At 41.0% G+C, this 21,688-nt stretch overlaps 1 protein-coding gene across 6 annotated transcripts in view; it reads left to right on the top strand.

Moving 5' to 3' along the window:
• LOC122558562 (C-terminal-binding protein 1) overlaps nt 1-21,688 on the top strand; it is a 310,239-nt gene that overhangs the window by 70,985 nt on the left and 217,566 nt on the right. Inside the window, exon 1 of one of the 6 annotated variants that reach the window (XM_043707416.1) lies at nt 5,413-5,581. The exons of 1 other annotated variant lie outside the window; for it this stretch is intronic. In XM_043707416.1, the coding sequence (XP_043563351.1) occupies nt 5,512-5,581 (70 nt within the window). In that variant the 5' untranslated portion in view covers nt 5,413-5,511. Of the gene's footprint in view, nt 1-5,412; nt 5,582-5,813; nt 5,915-6,330; nt 6,372-21,688 lie in introns of those variants that run through there. 4 more of the 6 variants (XM_043707592.1, XM_043707537.1, XM_043707477.1 and 1 more) reach the window with 4 other exon arrangements.

The following is a 21,688-nucleotide window of genomic DNA, read 5'->3' as shown; positions in this document are numbered from 1 at the left end:
GAGGTGCGGGAGGAGGTGTGGGCGCAGGTTTTACAGTTCCTGCGGTGGCAGGGGAAAGTGCCAGGATGGGAGGGTGGGTCGTAGGGGGGCGTGGACCTGACCAGGTAGTCACGGAGGGAACGGTCTTTGCGGAAGGCGGAAAGGGGTGGGGAGGGAAATATATCCCTGGTGGTGCGGTCCGTTTGGAGGTGGCGGAAATGTCGGCGGATGATTTGGTTTATGCGAAGGTTGGTAGGGTGGAAGGTGAGCACCAGGGGCGTTCTGCACATATTTACACTTGGCAGAAAACCAGAGCAGCCAGAGGAAACCCACACAGATATGGGGAGAATGTGCAAACTCCACACAGACAGTTGCCTGAGGCATAAATCAAACTTGGGGGTCCCTGGCACTGTGAGGCAGCAGTGCTAACCACTGAGCCACTGTGCTGTCCATTTGTAAATATTAACAATAAAGAAATAAATTATAGCATCACAAGAGATTTGACTTGAATTAAAAAATGTCCTAAAAATTTTTAAAATCTCCAATATAAATTTGGTTCTGAGAAAAAGTCATGGGCTGAATTTTACCAAAACTCAGCAGAATGTAATCTTCGGGAATTTTTAGAGGGTCCCTACCATGAGCTCGAGTGTGATATCTCATGTATTTTTCTACTGATCATCTTATTAGGTATGCAACACATCTCTATGACTCACACTCCCTTGTGCTCACTAATGGCAGAAATATATGCTGCTTCCAGGACTTGTATGTACAATTTTGAGGCTCAGCTTTGCACACGAGTAGTCTTCACTGTACACATACTGGAAGGAAAACAAAGCTTAGCAGCTTCCGAGGGCACACAAGTGGCACGAGTGACAAGTAGAAACCCATATTATTCTGTCTGATCAACTGTCACTGTAACTGCAGCTGCAAGATCAAACGGCACGTGCAACCTGTCCAATTACACGATGTTAGAACTTGGTCTGTAGGAATGCAAACCTTCCGCTCACACCCAGCATATGACAACATGGCATTTCTCAATGAGCCAGCATCATATATTGGAATGCCTTCAAACAGTTCAGAATGTTAACTTCTATTCAACAACAGGAAAAGCAAAGAAAACAAATAAAAACTGCATTTATGTTTGGGAACAAATAGGCTGTTTGCCTTTTGAGCAATAATGTACATACAGGCATTAAATGATCACTTTGTCAACTCAAATCTATTGGATTAAAGCAAAATACTGCGGATGCAATAAATACGAAACAAACACAGAAAATGCTGTAGAAAAATAGGAGATCTGGCAGCATCTGTGGAGCAAGAAACAGATTAAACATTTTATCCCCATGACTTTTCTTTGGATCTGAGCATTTCACATTGACTGGAATGGTTTATCAATTAAATCTTGTCTGGCTTGTTGCACCTGACATTACAGCATTTTATCATGCTGGACATGATATCCTTTCTGCTCGATGTCCTCATCTTACATCTTGGAGGAGTGCTGCCTGTCCCCCAGTTCTACAGAGTCCATCACATCTCTTCTTTGCTTGCTCTGAATGTACAAGGAACAACATGCAAGCATTGGAACCTCATCTTCAGGAGGCCTATTGCCTGTTCATGATGCTACTGGTTAAAGAATAAGCTGTATTGTGTCTCCACAACCTCATTGAGGGGATTAAAAATTGGACTTAAACTCCTGTGGTTGCAGAGGGTATTACTTATCATTCAGTAACCATGCTTGCAATGCTTCCAGACCTCAAAATAAAGCAGGTACACAAGTGGTCTTAAGAATATAAGCATCATGGCAGGTCCCAGGATACCTGGAGCAGACTTTTAAGATGTGGTACCGATGATCACAGATGACTTGTCTATTGACGAAATGCAACCATTTTCTGTTTATGAATTCAGCGGTATTATGATATGCAATTCTCAATGCAACATGTGTATAGTCTGTAGTATCCTGGAGGTGGAAGAAGCCAGCTATTTTGGCAAAGCCTATTTCCTGGGCAGTAGAAATGAACTCATTGCAAAGAAATGAGATGAAGCAGTGTGATATGGCACAAATTGCATCTATACCACTTTTGATACATTTGTATGGAGGTTTGAGCGATCCTACACAAGTCTTTCTGTGGAATGATGGAAGCAGCAAGTTCCATAAAAATTTAGTGCAGCTATCACCTTAATGGCCATTTGGATCGGATGAGTGCCCATTCCTTCAGATTTTAAGTCCTGTTCTCGCAGTTGGTATAGTTTATGACAGTTTCCTAGGACATCCTCCACCTATGCTGAGAATGTGCCTTGCTTATTGAGAGGTAAAGGCATTAAGGATGATAGACTCTGGGCCTCCTCATTGAATCCTGGGGGTGCTCATCAACTGGAACGTCTCCTGTGGAGGCTGTTTAGCAGCCACTGGTGTTGCTGCTGGTCTTGGACATGCTGGCACATCTGTTCCTTCTCCATTTGTTAGCACCATAGCAACCATGACAACAACCCCTGCCATGGCTGGATCCATTTCAATGAACCTATGAAAGGTGTGTCAGAAACAGGACAGGTTACTTGTAATATGAGTAATGGCTTGACTGAAGATAACTCCCCTTTATCTTTAAGCCATGGCCATTTGGCTGAAGTACAGTTGTTTGTTGCATACATTGCTGGCATATGCTATAGGTGTGACATTGATGAAGCATATCCATCCCAATGACTGATAACCACTAGTAACCATAACAAACTGCCTGGTTTTGTCCCTGCAATTAAAGGCAAGGCAAAACATTAGCTTTGTAAGCCTTTTAAGTTCTGAATAAGGCAACAATGCACAAAAAAGCAAGAGAAGGCAGAGATCCTGCAAGATTCCAAGAAGATGCAAAGTGTGTAATTTAGTGGGCAGTTCAGGTACAAACAGAGAAACCCTGAGACATCCATGGGGTGGGTAAAGATGACACCTGTTTTTACCAAGCTTACACTGAGGGACCAGCAAAAATCAGCCAATGGCCAATGGCTTATGACAGCTTTCAACTAATGGGGTATCTTACTTTCCTCACCTCGGTTGTTGGTTAATTTTCACATGAATAATTGCTAATGTTGTCACATCTTGCAAGTTTCAGCAAACTATGGCCTGGTTGCCATCTTACACTGATGCTTTCAGTGTAAGATGGCAACCAATTTATGCAGGAGGAGAAAGTGAGGACTGCAGATGCTGGCGATCAGAGCTGAAAATGTGTTGCTGGAAGGGCTTATGCCCGAAACGTCGATTCTCCTGTTCCTTGGATGCTGCCTGACCTGCTGCGCTTTTCCAGCAACACATTTTCAGCAACCAATTTATGCACAATGGGTTTCCACAAATTACTATAAAACAAATGATCAGATCTTCAGTTTTTCAGAAGTTGTTCAGGAGATAAATATTATCCAGGATATCGCAGGAATCCTCTGCAGTGGGATCTTTCATGCCCACCAAGAAGGCAGATGGTGCTTTTATTGCATAAGGAGAAAGTGAGGACTGCAGATGTTAGAAATGCATAACATGTGAAAGATGTCACCTCTGACACTCTTACACCCTCTTGATACAGCATGGAGATGCCAGTCTCGACTGCATGTTCAAGACTCTGCAGTGGGACTTGACACCACAGCCTTCTAAATGTGCTACCACTGAACCATCGTTGTTTCTGAGAAGTGGTTTAGTGTGGACAATGAAGTCTAGGTTACTTTTTACTTAGTCCAGTATGATTCTGATGTAGCTGACAGTTTTGCCTGTTGACCTGGGTCAATCCAGATCTTAGCATTCAGAGAAATAGTCCACCATAAATATTTTAGTCCATAATTCTGCATTTTGAGGAAGGTTCCGCATTATAGTGTTACTGTTTCGGGACTTAGCTGTGAAGAGCTTTGGAGCACATGAGACAATTAAAAATGCTATAACAGACCTTCTTTCTTTGGCTCAGAGCCTAAGTGATTGGCATTAGGAGAATAGTAATTGTTCTAAATGAGATTGTTTTAAATGAACAGAAACATAGGGGTGAATGTGCATAATTGCTTGAAAGTGGAGTCTCAGATCGACAGGTAAAGAAGGTGTTTGGCACACTTGCTTTTATTGGTCAGAACATTGAGTCTAGGAGCTCTACTGGACATTATGAGGCCACTTCTCGAATATTACGAATGATTTGGGTCACCCTTCTATCGGAAAGATGTTGTTAAACTAGAAAGAGTGCAGAAATGGTCACAAGGATGTTGCCGGACTAGAGGGTTTGAGGTATAGGAAGAGGGTGAATAGATTCTGCTTGTTCTCCCTCTGCAGCGTTGGAGGCTGACGAGTGACATTATAGAGGTTTATAAAATCATGAGGAACATGGATAGGGTGAATAGCCAAGGTCTTTTTCCTGAGAGTGGGAGAGTCCAAAACTAGAGGGCATAGGTATAAAGTGAGAGGGGAAAGATTTAGGAAGGAGATGCGGTGTAATGTTTGCATGTGATGTTAGTGCAGTATGGAATATGTTGCCAGAGGAGTTGATGGAGTTAGGTACAATTACAACATTTAAAGGTATCTGCATGGGGACATAAATAGGAAGGGTTTCGAGGGATACGGTCTAATTGCTGGCAAATAGGACTAGGTCAGATTGGGATGTCCGGTCGGCATGGATGATTTGGACCAAAGGGTCCCTTTCAATGCTGTACAACTCTATGAGTTTCATATAGATTTACAATAAATGCAGATGAGCAAGGCTATGTGAATAACCTAAATTCTTGCATCTTGAAACTGCATGCAGTCTCTCAATGTACCATCCAATCTTTCTCCTTGAAAAAAGGAAAATGTTTAAAAGGAAAAGGAAATTTTGTCATAAAATGATTTCCTGGATTTGATTCTCCAGTTGTTGTGATTTCCTGTTACTTCCACGTCAGTGTTAATAATTTTTAAAGGTATACAAGACTCTTCATTTTAATTAGAATTTTTTCATATTTTTATACAGGATTAATATTTTAATTATATCTAACATCTTTAACAAGATGATGTACTCTCCATCATATGTTTGTTTTAAGAAGTTTCATAATTTTTTTAGGGGGGTATATTTTATTCTTCACCATTATTAGGAACTAAGTTTTAAAAATGCAGATTGTGCTCACTTGAAGTTACGATCAGTACAATGGAAATAACTTGAAAATCTTGATCTCTTTGTATCTCATTTGGCGTACATTTAATGTGTCAATGTGAAAGTTTTGTAACAAGACTCTTAATATTTGTGGCTTAGTCATAATGTGTCCAGTAGCGTTATAATTTATAATTTAAAACAGACAGCTAGGAACTTGAAATTTGGGTAAAATACTGTAATTTAAAGAGGAAACTTTTTTTCCCCAAAAAAGTTTTAAAGTCCTGATATACACGAAATGTCGTTCACAATTGCAGTACTCACAAACCGTCTTGTGTCCACACAGATATGACATTTTGAAAGGAGGCTCGAAATACCTCGACACAGAGTCGTGTGCTGTGCACGACTCACACAGTCAGAACTGCCAGGCGATTTCTACTTTCATTTCAAGGAGATATCAATGAACAGACTACATGTTTCTAAAAATCCACTCATCCCTTTCTTGACAAGTAAACTATTTTATTTTCGAGGTACAGTATTTGACATTTCTGAACACAAATCCTTTTATTTTAGCTGCATTCTCTCAAAAAAGCCGTTTTAGCTAGCTGCTGAGAGGTTTTGTTTTGGTTCCCCACCTAACTATATTTGGGGCCTTACCCTCCCCTCCAGCCTCCTCCTCCCTGTCTGACTGAGTAATGAGCTATGATATGGTTGGACAGTTTCCAACAACAGTTGCTTCTGATTGGCCTCTTTCAGGCAATCGTACACAGTGATTGGTTTCATGGCCTTTTTTTCCCTGCTGCATATTTTTTTTAATCATCTCAAGTAAATTGTGGTACAAAACTGAAGGTAGGGAATGCAAGGTTCGTTTCTACGTTTTTAATTTCCTCTTTTGAGTGTATGTTTGTGTGTGTGTGTGAGTGTGTGAGAGAGAGATTTTGTGTTTGTAGCTAGTAGGCAAGGAACAGCTGCTTTTCTTTTGGGAATGTAGTGGGGAGGAGGGGTGAAGAGAAAGGCCTATTTGTTTCACTGGTTTGAAGATGGGTGGATTTATTTTGTTCTTTTGAACAGCTTTTGGGTGGGGTTGCTGAAGCCCGCTGGCTTGTTTTGGTTCTCCTGTGTATGAAATGAGAGGATGTAGGGGTTGGCTTGTGTTTTATAAAAAAAAACAAGGCCCAAGAGCCTTGTGTTCATAGTTTAGTGTGTTTGTTTGTGAAGAGGGTGTTCAGTTCAATCTGCAAGTTAAAACTCAGTGGTATCTTGGAATCAGGCAGTATATTTTTCACTTCGTCCAATGGCGAATGATGCCTTATATTCGAGGTTAATCTAATGGGACGCTTTTTATGTCGGGCGATTTAGATATTTGCATGTATTAGAGAGAGTGATGCTATAACAGAATGCTCCACTGCATATAACTTGTCTGAGTTTGATGCAGTACCGTGATTGTTCAGTAGAATCTTTTACTGAGATTTCACTATCATTGACAGGTTAACACTAATATTGCAGTCCTGACCGTTTTTTTAGGATTAATTTAAATTTAAGAGTTTGTTGTTTTACTGTACCATGCAGTATTGAATTATGCAGATTGATGTATGTTTCCTGGGAAGGTTTTTTCTAATCAAATCAAGTTATTTATGCTATATTTTTAATATATAAAGGAATGAATCTGTTTCTTCATAGAAAAAAAATTAAAAATTTTATGTATTTACATACAGACCATTTCTGACACACATGCACCAATAGGAATGATGTCTGACTTAGATTCAGTTTCAGAGTATATCTGATCCAGCTGTCATAAGCAAAGCTACCATGAGATTTTTTTAAAATTAAGGTTACTGTTCTGGAGTCACAATTGGAAACCTATTCTTCTTCTATGTTGGATTTAAAATAAATTGCAATTGTAAGTTATTGCACTGAACTTGAGTTTAATCCTTCCAGAGGGCTCTGTATGGAGGTCACAGAATGCTGTGCTGACAAGCTATTTTTTTTTGTTTGATAACCCTGTTGTTTAAATCTGCTTAATCCCAACCTATTTTAATTATGCAGTATTGAATAAAACTGTTTTGTAGTTCCTTTTAAAGTGTCTTTTTTGGCCTTTTGCAATACAGAAGCGTAGTTAGTGCTTAAATTGAGTTCTGCTGATTCTGCTTTTGTTCAGATATCGTAAATCTCCTGTTCGGCATGCTATCAAGTTTCCTTTGCTCTAAAATGCAGCCCTGTTTCATATATAAAATTTGAGATTTTTCATTGCGTAAGAATGGACTTGTAATGTCCCTGTCAGATAGTCTTTCTGTAATTGTATTTGCGAGTTTAAAGGCTGCTGACCTTCTTCTCGTGAATTTGTGTTGATTTGGATGGTGAAGCAGAAAGGAAATGCAGCTGTTTAAATCATGTCTCTCTCTTTCTAGTTGACGCATAAAATTGAGGGCTTCTATTAAACTTTGTTTTTGTAAGTCAAGTATAGTACTACACAATGATTTTAAATAACCAAGAAGACATTTTAACGGTATCATGTAGAGGGAGAAAAATCAGTATGGTTTTTGAATATATCTGTGTAATGCTTTGTACTTTCCAAAAATCATAAAGAAGATTGGTTTGGGATTTTTAAAAGGTGTAACATGTATCCCTGTAAATCCCCTAAAATTATTTGCAGAACATGAGAGTCAGTTGCTTAAATTTATTTGTGTAAAATAGTTTTCAAATAAATAAAGATCATGGATGTATTTGTGTAACTTATTTCAGATTTGGGAACAAAGCTTGTGGTGTTTAATTATATTCAGCAAATTGTATTTTTAAGATGCCAGTTTGTAGAGGAAGAAGTACATTGCTGAATAAACAAATGTGCTTCATGTGGAAATGGCACTACTGTTTACAAAAATGTTTTGGTTTTCCAAGCTACTGGGCTGACAGTTTTTTGTTCTGTTTTCTTTTCAATATTCGTTTCCAAATTTTCTTGTGATTCGTACATTAGTTAAACATCGTGCAGTCAGGGTTCAAATTCTCTGATTCGCATGTCAGCTAGTTCATTTTTATATCACGTAAACTTGAGTCAGAAGTGAGCAAAGTTAGGAGAACAAGCCTGCTGTGCTTTTTGATTTTAAGTCAAGTAAGACAGCAGTGATATTGAATCTAATTTGAAGTTAGAAATTTGCAGAAATCTCCAAATCTGCAAATTTCATGACAAGAAGCCAGCATGGCACATACGTTCCTTGGTAATGCGGAAATAGCTAAGATGATGTAAATTAAGACCTTTTTTTCACAGATGCAATATTTTCCAACAATCCAGAGTAGTGTTTAAATGACCATTTAGAATGTTGAGCTGCATTACTATGACTTGGTGAACACGGTAATGAAACAAATGATGTATTAGTCGGACTAAACCCTGAGTCCTGCCTTCATTCAGTATCAATCATCAAAGCACAGTGGGGATTTTTTTGTTTAAATGCTGAAGGCAATTGTGAAAAGTCACCCATAATGGTTTCTCAGCTTTTAGTTTTGGGAGGAAACTGATTATGTTTAGTCAAGAAATATCTTGTAGCGATATATTGTTCAGGGAATGGAAAAGATGACTCTGAAGTGTTTGTTTTTCAAAATTTGAGCTTTATAAAAATGAAGAAGAGATACTGTTTCAATTCAGCAAGAATTAAGTTTAAAATTGGAAGTAAGAGTAATCAAAGAATTGAATTGGACTTCCACATAGAGTTGTGGAGGCAAAGTAGTCCAAGTAAGAACGAGATGTTATAATGGGAGAACTTTAGGATTATTTTTCTGCAAGGCTGAGTTCAAATGGGTTTCAAGATCTTCGACACCTATTGTTATCTGTGAACCTTAGTTAATGTCAGGAGATCCTTTTAAAGAGACAGGACAAATTTAAAAAATGAAGCATAACACATTGTGCATGAAGTCGGGTAATCCCTGTGTTTATTATGTAGTTCAGCTGGTGTGGCAGATTAGTCAAGAGATAATTATTTTGCAGTTTTCACTTCAAAGGATTTTACCTTCAAGGCTGCAGTATATAAAATGTGTTGAAAACCAATATGACATTGACACATCTGTTGATTAATTTTTCTTCAGATTGAATTGGTTTAATTTAGTTTGTTCCGGTTGAGTGTTAGTTTTGCCAACTGAGCATTCAAGAAGAGAGACTGAAAGAATGCATGGCCAACTATTTGAATTTCCAGAAGGCCTTTGACAAGGTAATAAACTTAGGCTGCTAATTAAAACAAAGGCCTGTGGTGTTAGGGGCAAGGTACTGGTATGAATAGAGGATTGGCTGACTGGCAGAAGGTAGAGAGTGGGGATAAAGGGGTCTTTTTCAAATTACTGTTAGAGTTCTGCAGGTTTCAGTGTTGGGGCAAGTTATATGTTAATGATTTGTATTAAGGAACTGAAGGCCTAGTTGATAGGTTTGCGGATAAGACAAAGGTAGAGGAACAGGTTGTGTTGAGGCAGTGGGTAGGCTGCAGAAGGACTTGGGCAAGCTGGCACATATAACACAATGTGGAAAGTGTGAGGTTGTGTACTTTGGAATTAATAAAGGTGCGAATGTTTGCCAAATGGGGCAAGACTTTGGAAATCTGAAACACATGGCTTGGAAGACCTATGGATTCTTTTAAGGTTAGTGAGTCGTGAGTTCATGGAATGCCCTGCCAGTAGCAGTGGTGGACTCTCCCTCTTTATGGGCATTTAAACGGGCATTGGATAGGCATTTGGAGGATAGTGGGCTATTGTAGGTTAGTGGGCTTGGATTGGCGCAACATCGAGGGCCAAAGGGCCTGTACTGCGCTGTATTTTTCTATGTTCTATGTTAACTGGGTTCACTTGCCAGTTAGGAAGGCAAATGCAAATTTATTTTGAGAGCAGTAGAATACAAGAGTAGGCATGTACTGCTGAGGCTGTACAAGGCTCTGGTCGGGCCACGTTTGGAATACTGTGAGCAGTTTTGGGCCCTGTATCTAAGGAAGTATGAGCTGACAGTGGAGGATGTCCAGGGGGGGTTTACAGTAATGATCATAGGAATATAGGGCTTGTCATATGAGGAGTTGAGGACGCTGGATTTGTAATCAGAGTTTAGAAGGATGAGGGTGAGATCTGATTACAACTTGGACAGCAGCAAAGGCCTGGATAGAATGGATGTGGAGAAGATGTTTGAACTAAGAGACCATGGAGTACAGGTTCATAGTTCCTTGAAAGTGCACTCGCAGATGGGTAGTGAAGAAGGCATTTGGTTTGCTTGCATTCAGTATAGGGGTTGGCAGGTCATATTGCAGCTGTACAGGACATTGGTTCGGCCACTTTTGGACTACTGCATGCAATTCTGGTCTCCTTGCTTTCAGAAAGATGTTATGAAATTTGAAAGGATTTGGAAAAGATTTATAAGGATGTTGTCTGGGTTGGAAGGTTTGAGCTGTAGGGAGGGGCTGAATAGACTGGGGCTCTTTTCCCTGGACCATCAAAGGCTGAGGGGTGATGTTATTGAGGTTTATAAAATCGAGGGGCAAGGGTAGGGGAAAGCGACTAGTACTTTTCCCTGGGGTGAGGGTCCAAAACTAGAGGACATAGGTTTAAGGTGAGAGTGGAAATATTTAAAGGGGACCTATAGGGCAACTTTTTCATAAGGTGCTGCGTGTATGGAATGAGCTGCCAGAGGAAGTGGAGGTACAATGACAACATTTAAAAAGCATCTGGATGTGTTTAGGGGATATGGCCAAAGGCTGTAAAGATGACTTTAGGATATCTGGTCGGCATAAACAAGTTGGACCGAAGGGTATTTTCCGTGCTATATATCTCTGTGACTCTGACTCTTAGAAATTTGGACCCAGGGCACAGCCTTAGGGCCAAGGTGTGACTGTTTACATAGAACGTACAACAGTATATGCCCTTTGGCCCTTTGTATTGTGCCGAACTTTTTTCCAACTGTAAGATGAAACTAACGTATATACCCTTCATATCCGTGTACCTATCCAAGAGTCGCTTAAATAACCCTAATCTATCTGACTCTGTTACCACTGCCGGCAGTACATTACATGCAACCACCACACTATAAAGAACCGACCTCTGACATCTCCTCTAAATCTTCCTCCAATCATCTGAAAATTATGGCCCCTTGTGAGAGCCGTTTCTGACCTGGGAAAAAGTCTCAGGGTGCCATCCAATCAAAAAGTCTTTTTTTTTTCCCATGGTTGGTGTTGAGATTCTTGTGTTGTTGGAGCTGCCATCATCCAGAAAAGTATAGATGTGTTCATTGTGAGGGACAGTCTTGAGTGGGGTGAGGAGATGAGTTACTTAGAGCAGGACTTCTGGCCTTCGATGTGTTGTTGTCGTCAGTGTTCACATAGCTGATCCACTTCATTTCTGGTCATTGTGCAACAATGTTGAAAATAGGAGTAGGCCATTTGGTCCATCAAACTTTTGCTGACATTCAACATGATCATGGCTAATGCTCCATCTCAATGCCATTGTCCTTCTCCAAATCCAAAGCTTTCGACAGCCTTTAGCTTCTGGAAATCTATTTCTTTCTCCAGTACATTCAGTGACTTCATAACCACTGGTTTCTGTGGTAGAGAACTCCACAAGTGCACTACCCTTGTGAAGAAATTTATCCTCCTATCAGTCTGAAATAGCCTGGCGTACATTTGGAGACTGTGGCCCTTCTTCCTCACGTGACTCACCTCCCCAGACCACACCCACCAACTCACAGGGTAAATATCGTCACTGTGTACAGTCTATTCAGTCCTATCAAAATGTTCACATCTGTCACCATTTAAATTGTACTGTCATTCTGGTTTTCCAAGTGGGCAACGTTGCATTTCTGAAAATGTGTTGCTGGAAAAGCGCAGCAGGTCAGGCAGCATCCAAGGAGCAGGCCAATCGACGTTTTGGGCATGAGCCTGCTCCTTGGATGCTGCCTGACCTGCTGCGCTTTTCCAGCAACACATTTTCAGCTCTGATCTCCAGCATCTGCAGTCCTTACTTTCTCCAACGTTGTATTTCTGTATTGTACGCCATCTACGATGTATTCAACTTGTCAAAATCATCCTGAAGCATCGTTATGTCTTCCTTGCCAGTCACTTCCTACCTAGCTTTGCCATCAGCAAAATTGCAACATTACACACCATTCCTTCACCTGAATCGTTAATATATATTGTGGATAGCTGGGGCCCAAGAATTGACCCACGTAACACACCACTTCTCACTGCCTTCCAGTTTGAAAATGACCCACTTATTCCTTCTGCTTCCTGTCTGCTGATGAATTCTCAATTTTTGTCATTATTACAGCCATTTTCTTAGATTTTGCACAATAGCCTGAAATGTAGGACTTTATCAAGAACTTCAAATACCTCACTCTCTGTGGTTGTCCCTCATCTATTTTACTCATAACATTCTGTAACAATGCCAATAGATTTGTCAAACACAACTTCCCTCTCCATAAATCTATGTTGCCTGTTGGTATTTTGTAAGTGTCCTGTTACCACCTCTTTTATAATAGACTCCAGCATTTTCTGTCCTGCTGATATTAAAGTAACCAGTCTGTAACTTATTGTTTTGTTCTACCCTGCAATTTGCTCTGATTGTTTTGAAATCTGCTGGATTTTTGAAGCTGACACCCAGATATTGATGGAAAATTCAGCCATGGTAATGTTATTGTATACCAAAAGAAGATTGTTAGGTTCTCTTGTTGACAGCCTTCATTGCCTGGCGCTTGTGGGGCAGTTGTACTGGTGCCACACAATCCTGTCTTCACTTTTGGGATATAGTCCCTGCAGGACAGTGCAGATGTTATCCTTACCAACACTGTCCCCAGATAGTTGCATCTGTCAGTGGTGAGGACAAGTTTTCTTTTTTTAGAAATTGTCTCCTCATCTCGCAGGTCAAGTCGGCGCATAATGTCTTTCATAACCTGATGGTGTTATTGAATCTTCGGACATTGAAACACCTCACCCAAAATGTTTTTGTGCCTTTGCTATCTCCTCTTCCTCCAAGTGCTGCTTGATATTGAGGAATGCAGATGCATTAGCTGAGGGGCGGTTGTAGGTGGTCATCAGTCAGATGTTTCTTTTGCCCATCTTTATTCTGATGCCTTAAGGTTTCACAGGTCCCAGAGATGATATTGAGCATTCCTAGGACAAATCACTCCCAATGAACGGCGCTGTGCTTCCCTTCCTCTGGTGTGTCTCTCCTGACTGGGAAGAATGTACCCTGAGTTGATGATGAGGGAGACTCAGATTTCTGGCTGCAAGGTATAAATGTTAATCAGGCTGTATGTCTCAGCTGTGTGATAGCCCTCCCAATTTTGGCACAAGCCTTCAGTAAGGCTGATCAGGCACAGTCGACCAGGTCTGATGGTTATTTTCTTCTGTCTTATTTGGTGACTATGTCAACATGAGGTGATTTAATAGATCTTACTTCAGTTTTGCTGAGCCTGTGTTGGCAAAGTTGAAAATGTTAGATTTTATTTGCTAGCAGCAGTTGCTGAATTGATAAGTTTTTGCTTGGTCTGAAATGCAACCTTGAGGATGAATTAAATTGAGAAGGGGACATGGGGCTGAGAATCCACCACACATTTGAATGTTTCCACACTATCAGGAAATGAAAATGAGCAGGTTTAACACTATATACATATAATTGCAAATGAGTTTCCTGTGATTCAAATTGCCATTTTGTGCACAGAAGCAATATGCATGTGCTGTGATATTGGCCTGTCAGGTTCCAATTGCTGTTTTTAATCTGTGTCCAACCATCCTGCAATTGTATGTTTTTCACAGCTGAACGTTATTTTTGTAGTTCAAGCTTTTATTAATTGCTGTAGTTTTACTGCGTCTGTTAATGATTCTATTGCAAGATTACGTTCTTTGCCTGGACCTCCTTGTTGGTACACCATGTCGTCTTTCTCAGCAGGCATGTCAGCATCTGTGGAGAAATGGAGTTAACATTTCAAGTCAGTGACCCTTTGTCAGATGAAGTTGTCCTGAGAGTTGGCAAACCTGGATCCTTGACACTTTCCTCCAATCAGTGCCAGACTGGAGTGTTTGCATTATTTTGTGTTGAGAAAGCCAGTGTGAAGTTTTCAGCTTTTGCAAGTGAAATCTGTCTCATTTGCTTGCAAATAACCTTTAAATGTCCCTTGGAAATAATTGTGGAAAACTACTCAGACTGAGCTACATTTATGAAGTTCTCCTGTATTTTCAATTCATTCTTGATATGAATCTGAAGTCTGTAACAATTTTTTGTTTTGCTTTTTCAAAACGAATTTGTAACAATTTTTAACTGAAGTCACAAAATCATTGTCACTGGAACAGATTATTGGTGTCATCTCAGTGTCTGCAGGACTTTTACAAGAGTGCAAGTTGACTGTCATAATATTGTAATACTTAGGTTCAACCTGACGTCAAGAACTGCGTCATATAAATAAAAGTTCCTTATTTTGCATACAGCAGTCATAATGGATGGAACAGATTTGTTTTGTTTGTGATGGTTATAGGAAATAATTGAGTTGCGTTCAAAGAGAGAGAGTACAAATTCACAGGCAAATAATTGCAAGCTTCCTGTTGTATATAAACTGAATTATTCTCTGATATCTCTATGCTGTCATGTTGGGAATGCTGATTGTGCTTTCAGAAATAATCCTACAGCTTTGAATTTGATCACGTCTTGTAAAATCAGTGTTTACAGTTTGTCAAATTGAAACATTTGTGAAATAGATAACACGCGGACCAACCTTCTACGCAGTGAGTGATTTTTAGGAATGCAATCTGTACACAGATTCGATTATACTCTTCAGCCAACAATGGTATAGATATTTGCAGAAGAAAATTGTAAGAATAGTGCAGAAGATAATCTGACCAGATTGATTTTAAAGAGTTTGCTCAGATTTGATGGGCTGCGCAGCCTCCTGTGCTGTAACTGTTTTAAGCCTCTTTATCAGACACTGACTTGATGTTCAAGCCAATTGCCTTCTCCTCAAGTCTGGAATTCATCTTTTTACAAAGACTGTAACAAAATCAGCAATAGGTGGCCTTGTTAGAATCCAAAATATCTCTTGCACAGTCAACAACTCTTCTTGTCACTCAGAGAGAATAGACTGATCTGGTAATTTTCTGGGTTGTATTTGCTGTCTACTTTGTGGTCAGGATCTGGCCAGTTTTCAATTATCATGTAGCTGTATTGGAACAGTTTGGCTGGTGCTAGACTACCTAACCTCAATAGTAGTCCTGAATGTTATCTGGGCTGATGGTCTCCATCGTATCTAGTGCCTTCACCAATTTGTTGATATTACATGAAGTGTATCAACTTGTTTGAAGACTGACTTCTGCACTGGGGACCCTGACTTTGCAGAGTTGGTTGCAAATGTGTCCACTTTGTTTTTGCAGTGATGTGCCAGGTTTTACCATCTTGGGTGGGGCAGTTCATCAAGGCTTCTGATTTTGTAAAGTGTCCACCACCAATTTATAACTGTATGTGACAAGACAGAAATTTCATGTGATTTGCTTGTGATGGGAATATTTGGCTCTGTCAATTACAAGCTCCTTCTGTTGTTTGATGTCCATCTAGCCCTTTGCTGTGGTTTCACCAGGTTCATACCTCCGTATTAGATAACCCTCATGCTGCACATGGCATCATATTCTGCAGCCCTCATTGAATCATTATTGATTTCCATAACTTGATAACAGTAAATGAGCTAAATGCAGATCATGAAGTTATAAGTTTGTGGTTGAATACAATTCTATTGCTGTTGACTTCCCACAGTGCTGCTTGTTTGCCCAGTTTTGAGCTGCCAGATTTGCTTTTTATTTGCATGATGTGGGTGTTGCTGGCTGTCCCGCATTCGTTGCCAGTTCTTAGTTGCCGTGGGGAAGGCAGTGGTGAGCCAGTCAATGTGCTGTGAGTTGACCCACAATACTATCAGGGAGGAAATTTCCAAGATTTTGAGCAAGTGACAGTGAGGGAACGGTGATTATATTTCCAAGTCCGGATGGTGAGTGGCTTGGAAAGGAACTTGGAGCTTGTAACGTTTCCATGTATGTATCACTTACTCTTGTCCTTTTTGAATGGAACTGGTCATGGGTTTGGAAGGTGCTGTCCAAAGAGCCTTGGTGAGTTTCTGTAGTGTATTTTTGAATGTTGGCTTTGGGGGACTGGCTGTTTGTGGAGATTAAACCTGTTAATTAGACCTTTCACATTACATCCTATTCGATCGAAAGTAGAAAACCTATCCCTAAAAACTAGATTAGATTAGATCACTTAGTGTGGAAACAGGCCCTTCAGCCCAACAAGTCCACACCAACCCTCTGAAGAGCAACCCACCCAGATCCATTCCCCTACATTCACCCCTTCACCTAACACTACGGGCAGTTTAGCATGGCCAATTCACCTGACCTGCACATTTTTGGACTGCGGGAGGAAACTGGAGCACTCGGAGGAAACCCACGCAAACACTGGGAGAATGGGCAAACTCCACACACAGTTGCATGAGGCAGGAATTGAATCCGGGTCTCTGGCGCTGTGAGGCTGCAGTGCTAACCACTGTGTCACCCAGAAATACTCCAGTAAAATACTCCAGAAACTTGTTCTCCGCTTAATTGGATAGCCCAATGTATAGAATCAGAATGCCTGGAGTGTGGAAAGACCCCATTCAGCCAATTGAGAATGCATTGACCTTCCTTCCTAAAAGCATCCCAGCACCCCCCACCACCACCTATCCCATAACCCTGTATTTAACCATCACTAATCCACACTTAACCTGCACATTGCTGGACACTTGAGATAATTCAGAATGACTACTCCACCCAATCCTCTCAACTTTTAGATGGTAGATAGAAACCCACAGAGACTTGGGGAGAGTGTGCAACTGTCCGTATGGAGCTTACACGAAGCTAGAATCCCACCCAGGTCCCTAATACTGTGAAGCAACAGTGCAAACCACTGAGCCACCATGGTGCCCTGATTGCCCAGATGTATAAGTACATTGGTGTGTGTTGTTCATGTTGTACGCTTTTGTCATTAGCTGACTCAGTACTATGCCCCACACCACCACTACCATTTGGTGGCTATTGACGCCTCCAACCAATATCTGCTGCCCTTTCCTTCTATTAGTTTGAGTCAAACACATTCAATACAGTGTTCTTCTGATCTGAGAGCCTCCCTTTAAAATGTACTGATCCTATCCCTTTATCAGCACAACCGAATCTCTTTCCACTGATCTATTGTTCTAAATGTTGAATATCCTTGAATATTCAGTTCCCAGTCCTGGTCTTCATACAGCCATGTTTCTGCAATAGCGATGAGATCATAGCCATGTGTCTCTGTGTCTTCAGATCATTTACCTTGTTGTGAACTCTGTCTGAATACACAGTGTGCCTTAACTTATTGTTTTGATGTTCGTGCCCTTTCTAAGGATACTTAATGCTTAGTTTAGTTTCTTCTGTCTTTTGACAGCTGCAGAAAGATGCTATCTCCCATGTATCTTTATCACCTTCCTCTTTGCAGTTTTTCTTTCCAAGTTGGGTTACCCTACACGTTCCCATCCCCATACAAGGTTGTTTTTACCTAGGATATTAAAACTATGACTGCAGATGCTGGAAACCAGAGTCTAGATTAGAGTGGAGCTGAAAATGTGTTGCTGGAAAAGCGCAGCAGGTCAGGCAGCATCCAAGGAACAGGAGAATCGACGTTTCGAGCATAAGCCCTTCTTCAGGAATACAGGCAGAGAGCCTGAAGCGTGGAGAGATAAGTGAGAGGAGGGTGGGGTTGGGGAGAAAGTAGCATAGAGTTCCGAGGCAGAAGATGAGGCGTTCTTCCTCCAGGTGTCTGGTGGTGAGGGAGCGGTGGTGAAGGACGCCCAGGACCTCCATGTCCACGGCAGAGCGGGAGGGGGAGTTGAAATGTTGGGCCACAGGGTGGTGTGGTTGATTGGTGCGGGTGTCCCGGAGATGTTCCCTAAAGCGCTCTGCTAGAAGGCGTCCAGTCTCCCCAATGTAGAGGAGACTGTATCAGTTGCTCCTGATGCAATAAATGATATTGGTGGATGTGCAGGTAAAACTTTGGATATGGAAGGCTCCTTTAGGGCCTTGAAAGGAGGTGTGGGCACAGGTTTTGCACTTCCTGCAGAGGCAGGGGAAGGTGCCAGGATGGGAGGGTGGGTTGTTGGGCAGCATGGACCTGACCAGGTAGTCACGGAGGGAATGGCCTTTGCGGAAAGGGGTGGGGAGGGAAATATATCCCTGGTGGTGGGGTCCGTTTGGAGGTGGCGGAAATGTTGGCGTGTGATTTGAGTTTTAATATCCTGTCCTAATATTCTGAACAAATCATCTGTTTTTTGAATTAATCCATCTTGGCATAATGGGTGTGCTACACCATGATGGATGGCAACAAAAACAGACGTAGCTGGAAAAGCTCGCAGGTCTGGTAGCATCAGTGAAGGAAAATCAGAGTTAACTTTTCAGGTCCGGTGACCCTTCCTTCCTCTGAAGGTTGAGGAAGGAATACCAGACCTGAAAAGTTAACTCTGATGTTTCTTCACTGACACTACCAGACCTGCTGAGCTTTTCCAGCTACGTCTGTTTTTGTTCCTGTTGCACCATCTGCAGTTTTTATGATGGATGGTAACCTTGCTGTGAAGGTAGAACTCCATTTCCATCTTCATTAAGTCTCTGTGTTGGTCACTTCTAACTATGCCATATGGGCAGATGTTCTAGCAACAGATAAATTGGCAAGTAAAAAATTTTTCTTTTCAATTACTAGTGCTGAAACAAAACCACTTGCAGAATATATTGTGTCCTTGACAACCTCAGTGTATTCCCCAATAGGTGTTCAATATAGAGTACAGAGGAACCTCTATTATCCGAGCGCGATGGGCATGTCGACCCTTTTACCCCTTCAGTCGAAGCAAAATGCCCAGAGATAGTATGATTTTACATCCTTCATCTTTATTCCGGGCCCTGGGAGGAGAGAGAATGATCGCCCATGTGCACAGAAACATGAGTTCTCCGATCTTCTCTGCAATGGCAGTTTCTTGGTGAACTATGTAGCCATTTTACAGCAAGGAGCATCCAGATAAGGCAACATATATATTAATTGGGTGACTGTTACAATCAATGGGTATCAAGAGCAGAGACCAAGCCCTTTACTATTATACAATGAATGTTCTTAATCTTGTTAATTGGATTCATACAATTGATACTTTTCAACTTGTTAGCTGACCTTGCATACTGAATGCCTCCAATATTGTTAAATGGTTGTACGTAATGACTGCTTTTCTTCCTTGTTAACCCATTACCCTTGCCTCCAGCACCCCATTGTCAACTGCAAGTTTTTTCTGATCTGAGTCATGCTCAGCTGAACCCCGTTTCACAAAACTAAGAATGTAACTCTTTCCCTGCCTGCTTATACCCAATACACATTCTCAGGTGGGCACTATTTTGTTGAGATAATTGATTATTCAGATAATCGATTTGACCTTCAACAAGGGAAGCCACACTGATCTAACACTGTGCTCTACTGGAGATTTTGTTTAAATCTATAATTTTGATGAGTCAGCATTTAAACAAATTAATCTTTGCATTTGTAAATTCCAAGTTACACTGAGAACTAAACCCTTATCATCACATAAATATATGAAATCCCAGCATTAAGCAAGGTCCCCAACAGCTTCTATGATCACGAGAGTTTGTCAGTTTCCGTGAATTCAGTGACGTGACAAAGACAGAAGCACTACCTTGTGCATACAATTACTTTCTCAGACATTTTTTTTCTTCCATGAACAACCCGGGAAAGTGATGAGAATACCCTGTAAAGCACTTAATTTTGCAAAGGGCTGTGTAATTAACCCTTGCCTAAAAAATATCCAGTCGCTGATGCTTGAGGTGCTTGTGTTTCTTTGTTTTTGCCAGCATTTTCACATGTTCTTCAGTACAGGTAATCGGAATTCACTTTCCTCTTTGTAATGTTTTTACGGGAGCTTGAGATCTTCTCCTGGTAATTGATATTTGGATAATTGGTATTCGGATAATCGAGGTTCTTCTGTACTGATGTATCAGCTGAGGGAGAGCAGGTAGTAATCAGAGGTCTGCTAGGCCATGTTTATGCATTGCCATAAGATCTTGTGGAATCTACAGTCAATATTGAGGATGCCCAGAGCTACTTCCACATAATGATGCATCATCCTGCTGCCAGCCCTGGTGAGCACAAACAACCATTGACCATCCCTGGTTTTGAAGTGTGCAGGTGTTTGGTCACTTGACTACTCTATGGGACAGTTCTGCTTATTTTTGCCCCAGACCCCAGATGTGAGTGAGTATAATTGCAAGGTTGACTGTATTGAACGAATCTTCAACTGTAGTGTGGAGTTTCCAATGGCAGAATAGGAAATGAGCATCAATTTTGCTCTCTTGAATTTTAGAAATTCAATTAGGAAAACAAAAGCACCAGTAGGAAAACATTTTTAGAGATCTCCCAGAACTCTGCTGTCAGACTCCGGGTTCAATTAATCTTTGTTTTTTTTATTCTTCCTGCTGAAGTGAACAAATACGTGTTTCCTAACACTACTGTCTGCTAGCCTTACTCCTTTATGTTCTGTTCACATAGATAGAAAAGCTTATCTTTGTGCGATCTGCAAATTTTAACTATCATGTCTTGACATCTCTTTTCAAGAATACCAAATTAAGCAGAACGTCAATAGAACCTTGATATTGCAAGAAAGGAGAGTGCTGATTGGTTGGTGAATGGGCCATGGTTGAGATGTTACACTGGAGAATGCATCCATTAATGCAGAAGGACAGTTAATAACGAACCTTTTGTTCAATTTTTAAACCAGGCAGATTGACTTTGGCCAAGGCATTGTGAGAATGCCCAAGTGAATTTCTGTCACTTATTTTGAAGTTGAAAGAGATGGTATGCATGTGTGTTCTTTGTGCAACAAACACGGCCCAGTGGACTAACATGAAGAACTTCCAGTACACATGTGTGCCACACTTGGTTGTTAGCATTGTAATTCCTCATACAGTCAGGTTTTTCTGGCAAATATTAGATTTTTTAGTTTAGATTATATTACAGTGTGGAAGCAGGCCCTTCGGCCCAACAAGTCCACATCGACCCGCCGAAACGTAACCCACTCATACCCCTACATTTACCCCTTAGCTAACACTACGGGCAATTTAGCATGGCCAGTTCACCTAGCCTGCACATCTTTGGACTGTGGGAGGAAACCGGAGCACCCGGAGACACTGGGAGAACGTGCAAACTCCACACAGTTAGTCGCCTGAGGCAGGAATTGAACCCAAGTCTCTGGCGCTGTGAGGCAGCAGTGCTAACCACTGTGCCACCGTGCCGCCCATTGTTCAAGCATAGTATCACATCTGTTAAGAGCTTTGCAATATGAGCTGGTTTGCTGTGATCAGCACCTTGCTTGCTATAAGTAGCTGAAAGAATATAATGTTTGATATGATCCACCAGTCTTTGGAACATACAACCGACATATTTGGCATCACGCTGGCAATGAAATTCATGAGCATGTTAGTGTAATGAATTGTCCTGTTGAATACAATATAGTAAGATTTGAGAAATTCCTTTCCCTGAATACTTCAGTAAATGGTTGAACACTACCTTCTTTCTTAAAACTGTGCGTACTCCTTTCAATTACC

This window comes from Chiloscyllium plagiosum, chromosome 1, assembly GCF_004010195.1.
Source record: "Chiloscyllium plagiosum isolate BGI_BamShark_2017 chromosome 1, ASM401019v2, whole genome shotgun sequence".
NCBI classification, from domain to species: Eukaryota; Metazoa; Chordata; class Chondrichthyes; order Orectolobiformes; family Hemiscylliidae; genus Chiloscyllium; species Chiloscyllium plagiosum.
This window is presented reverse-complemented; position numbering and strand designations above follow the sequence as displayed.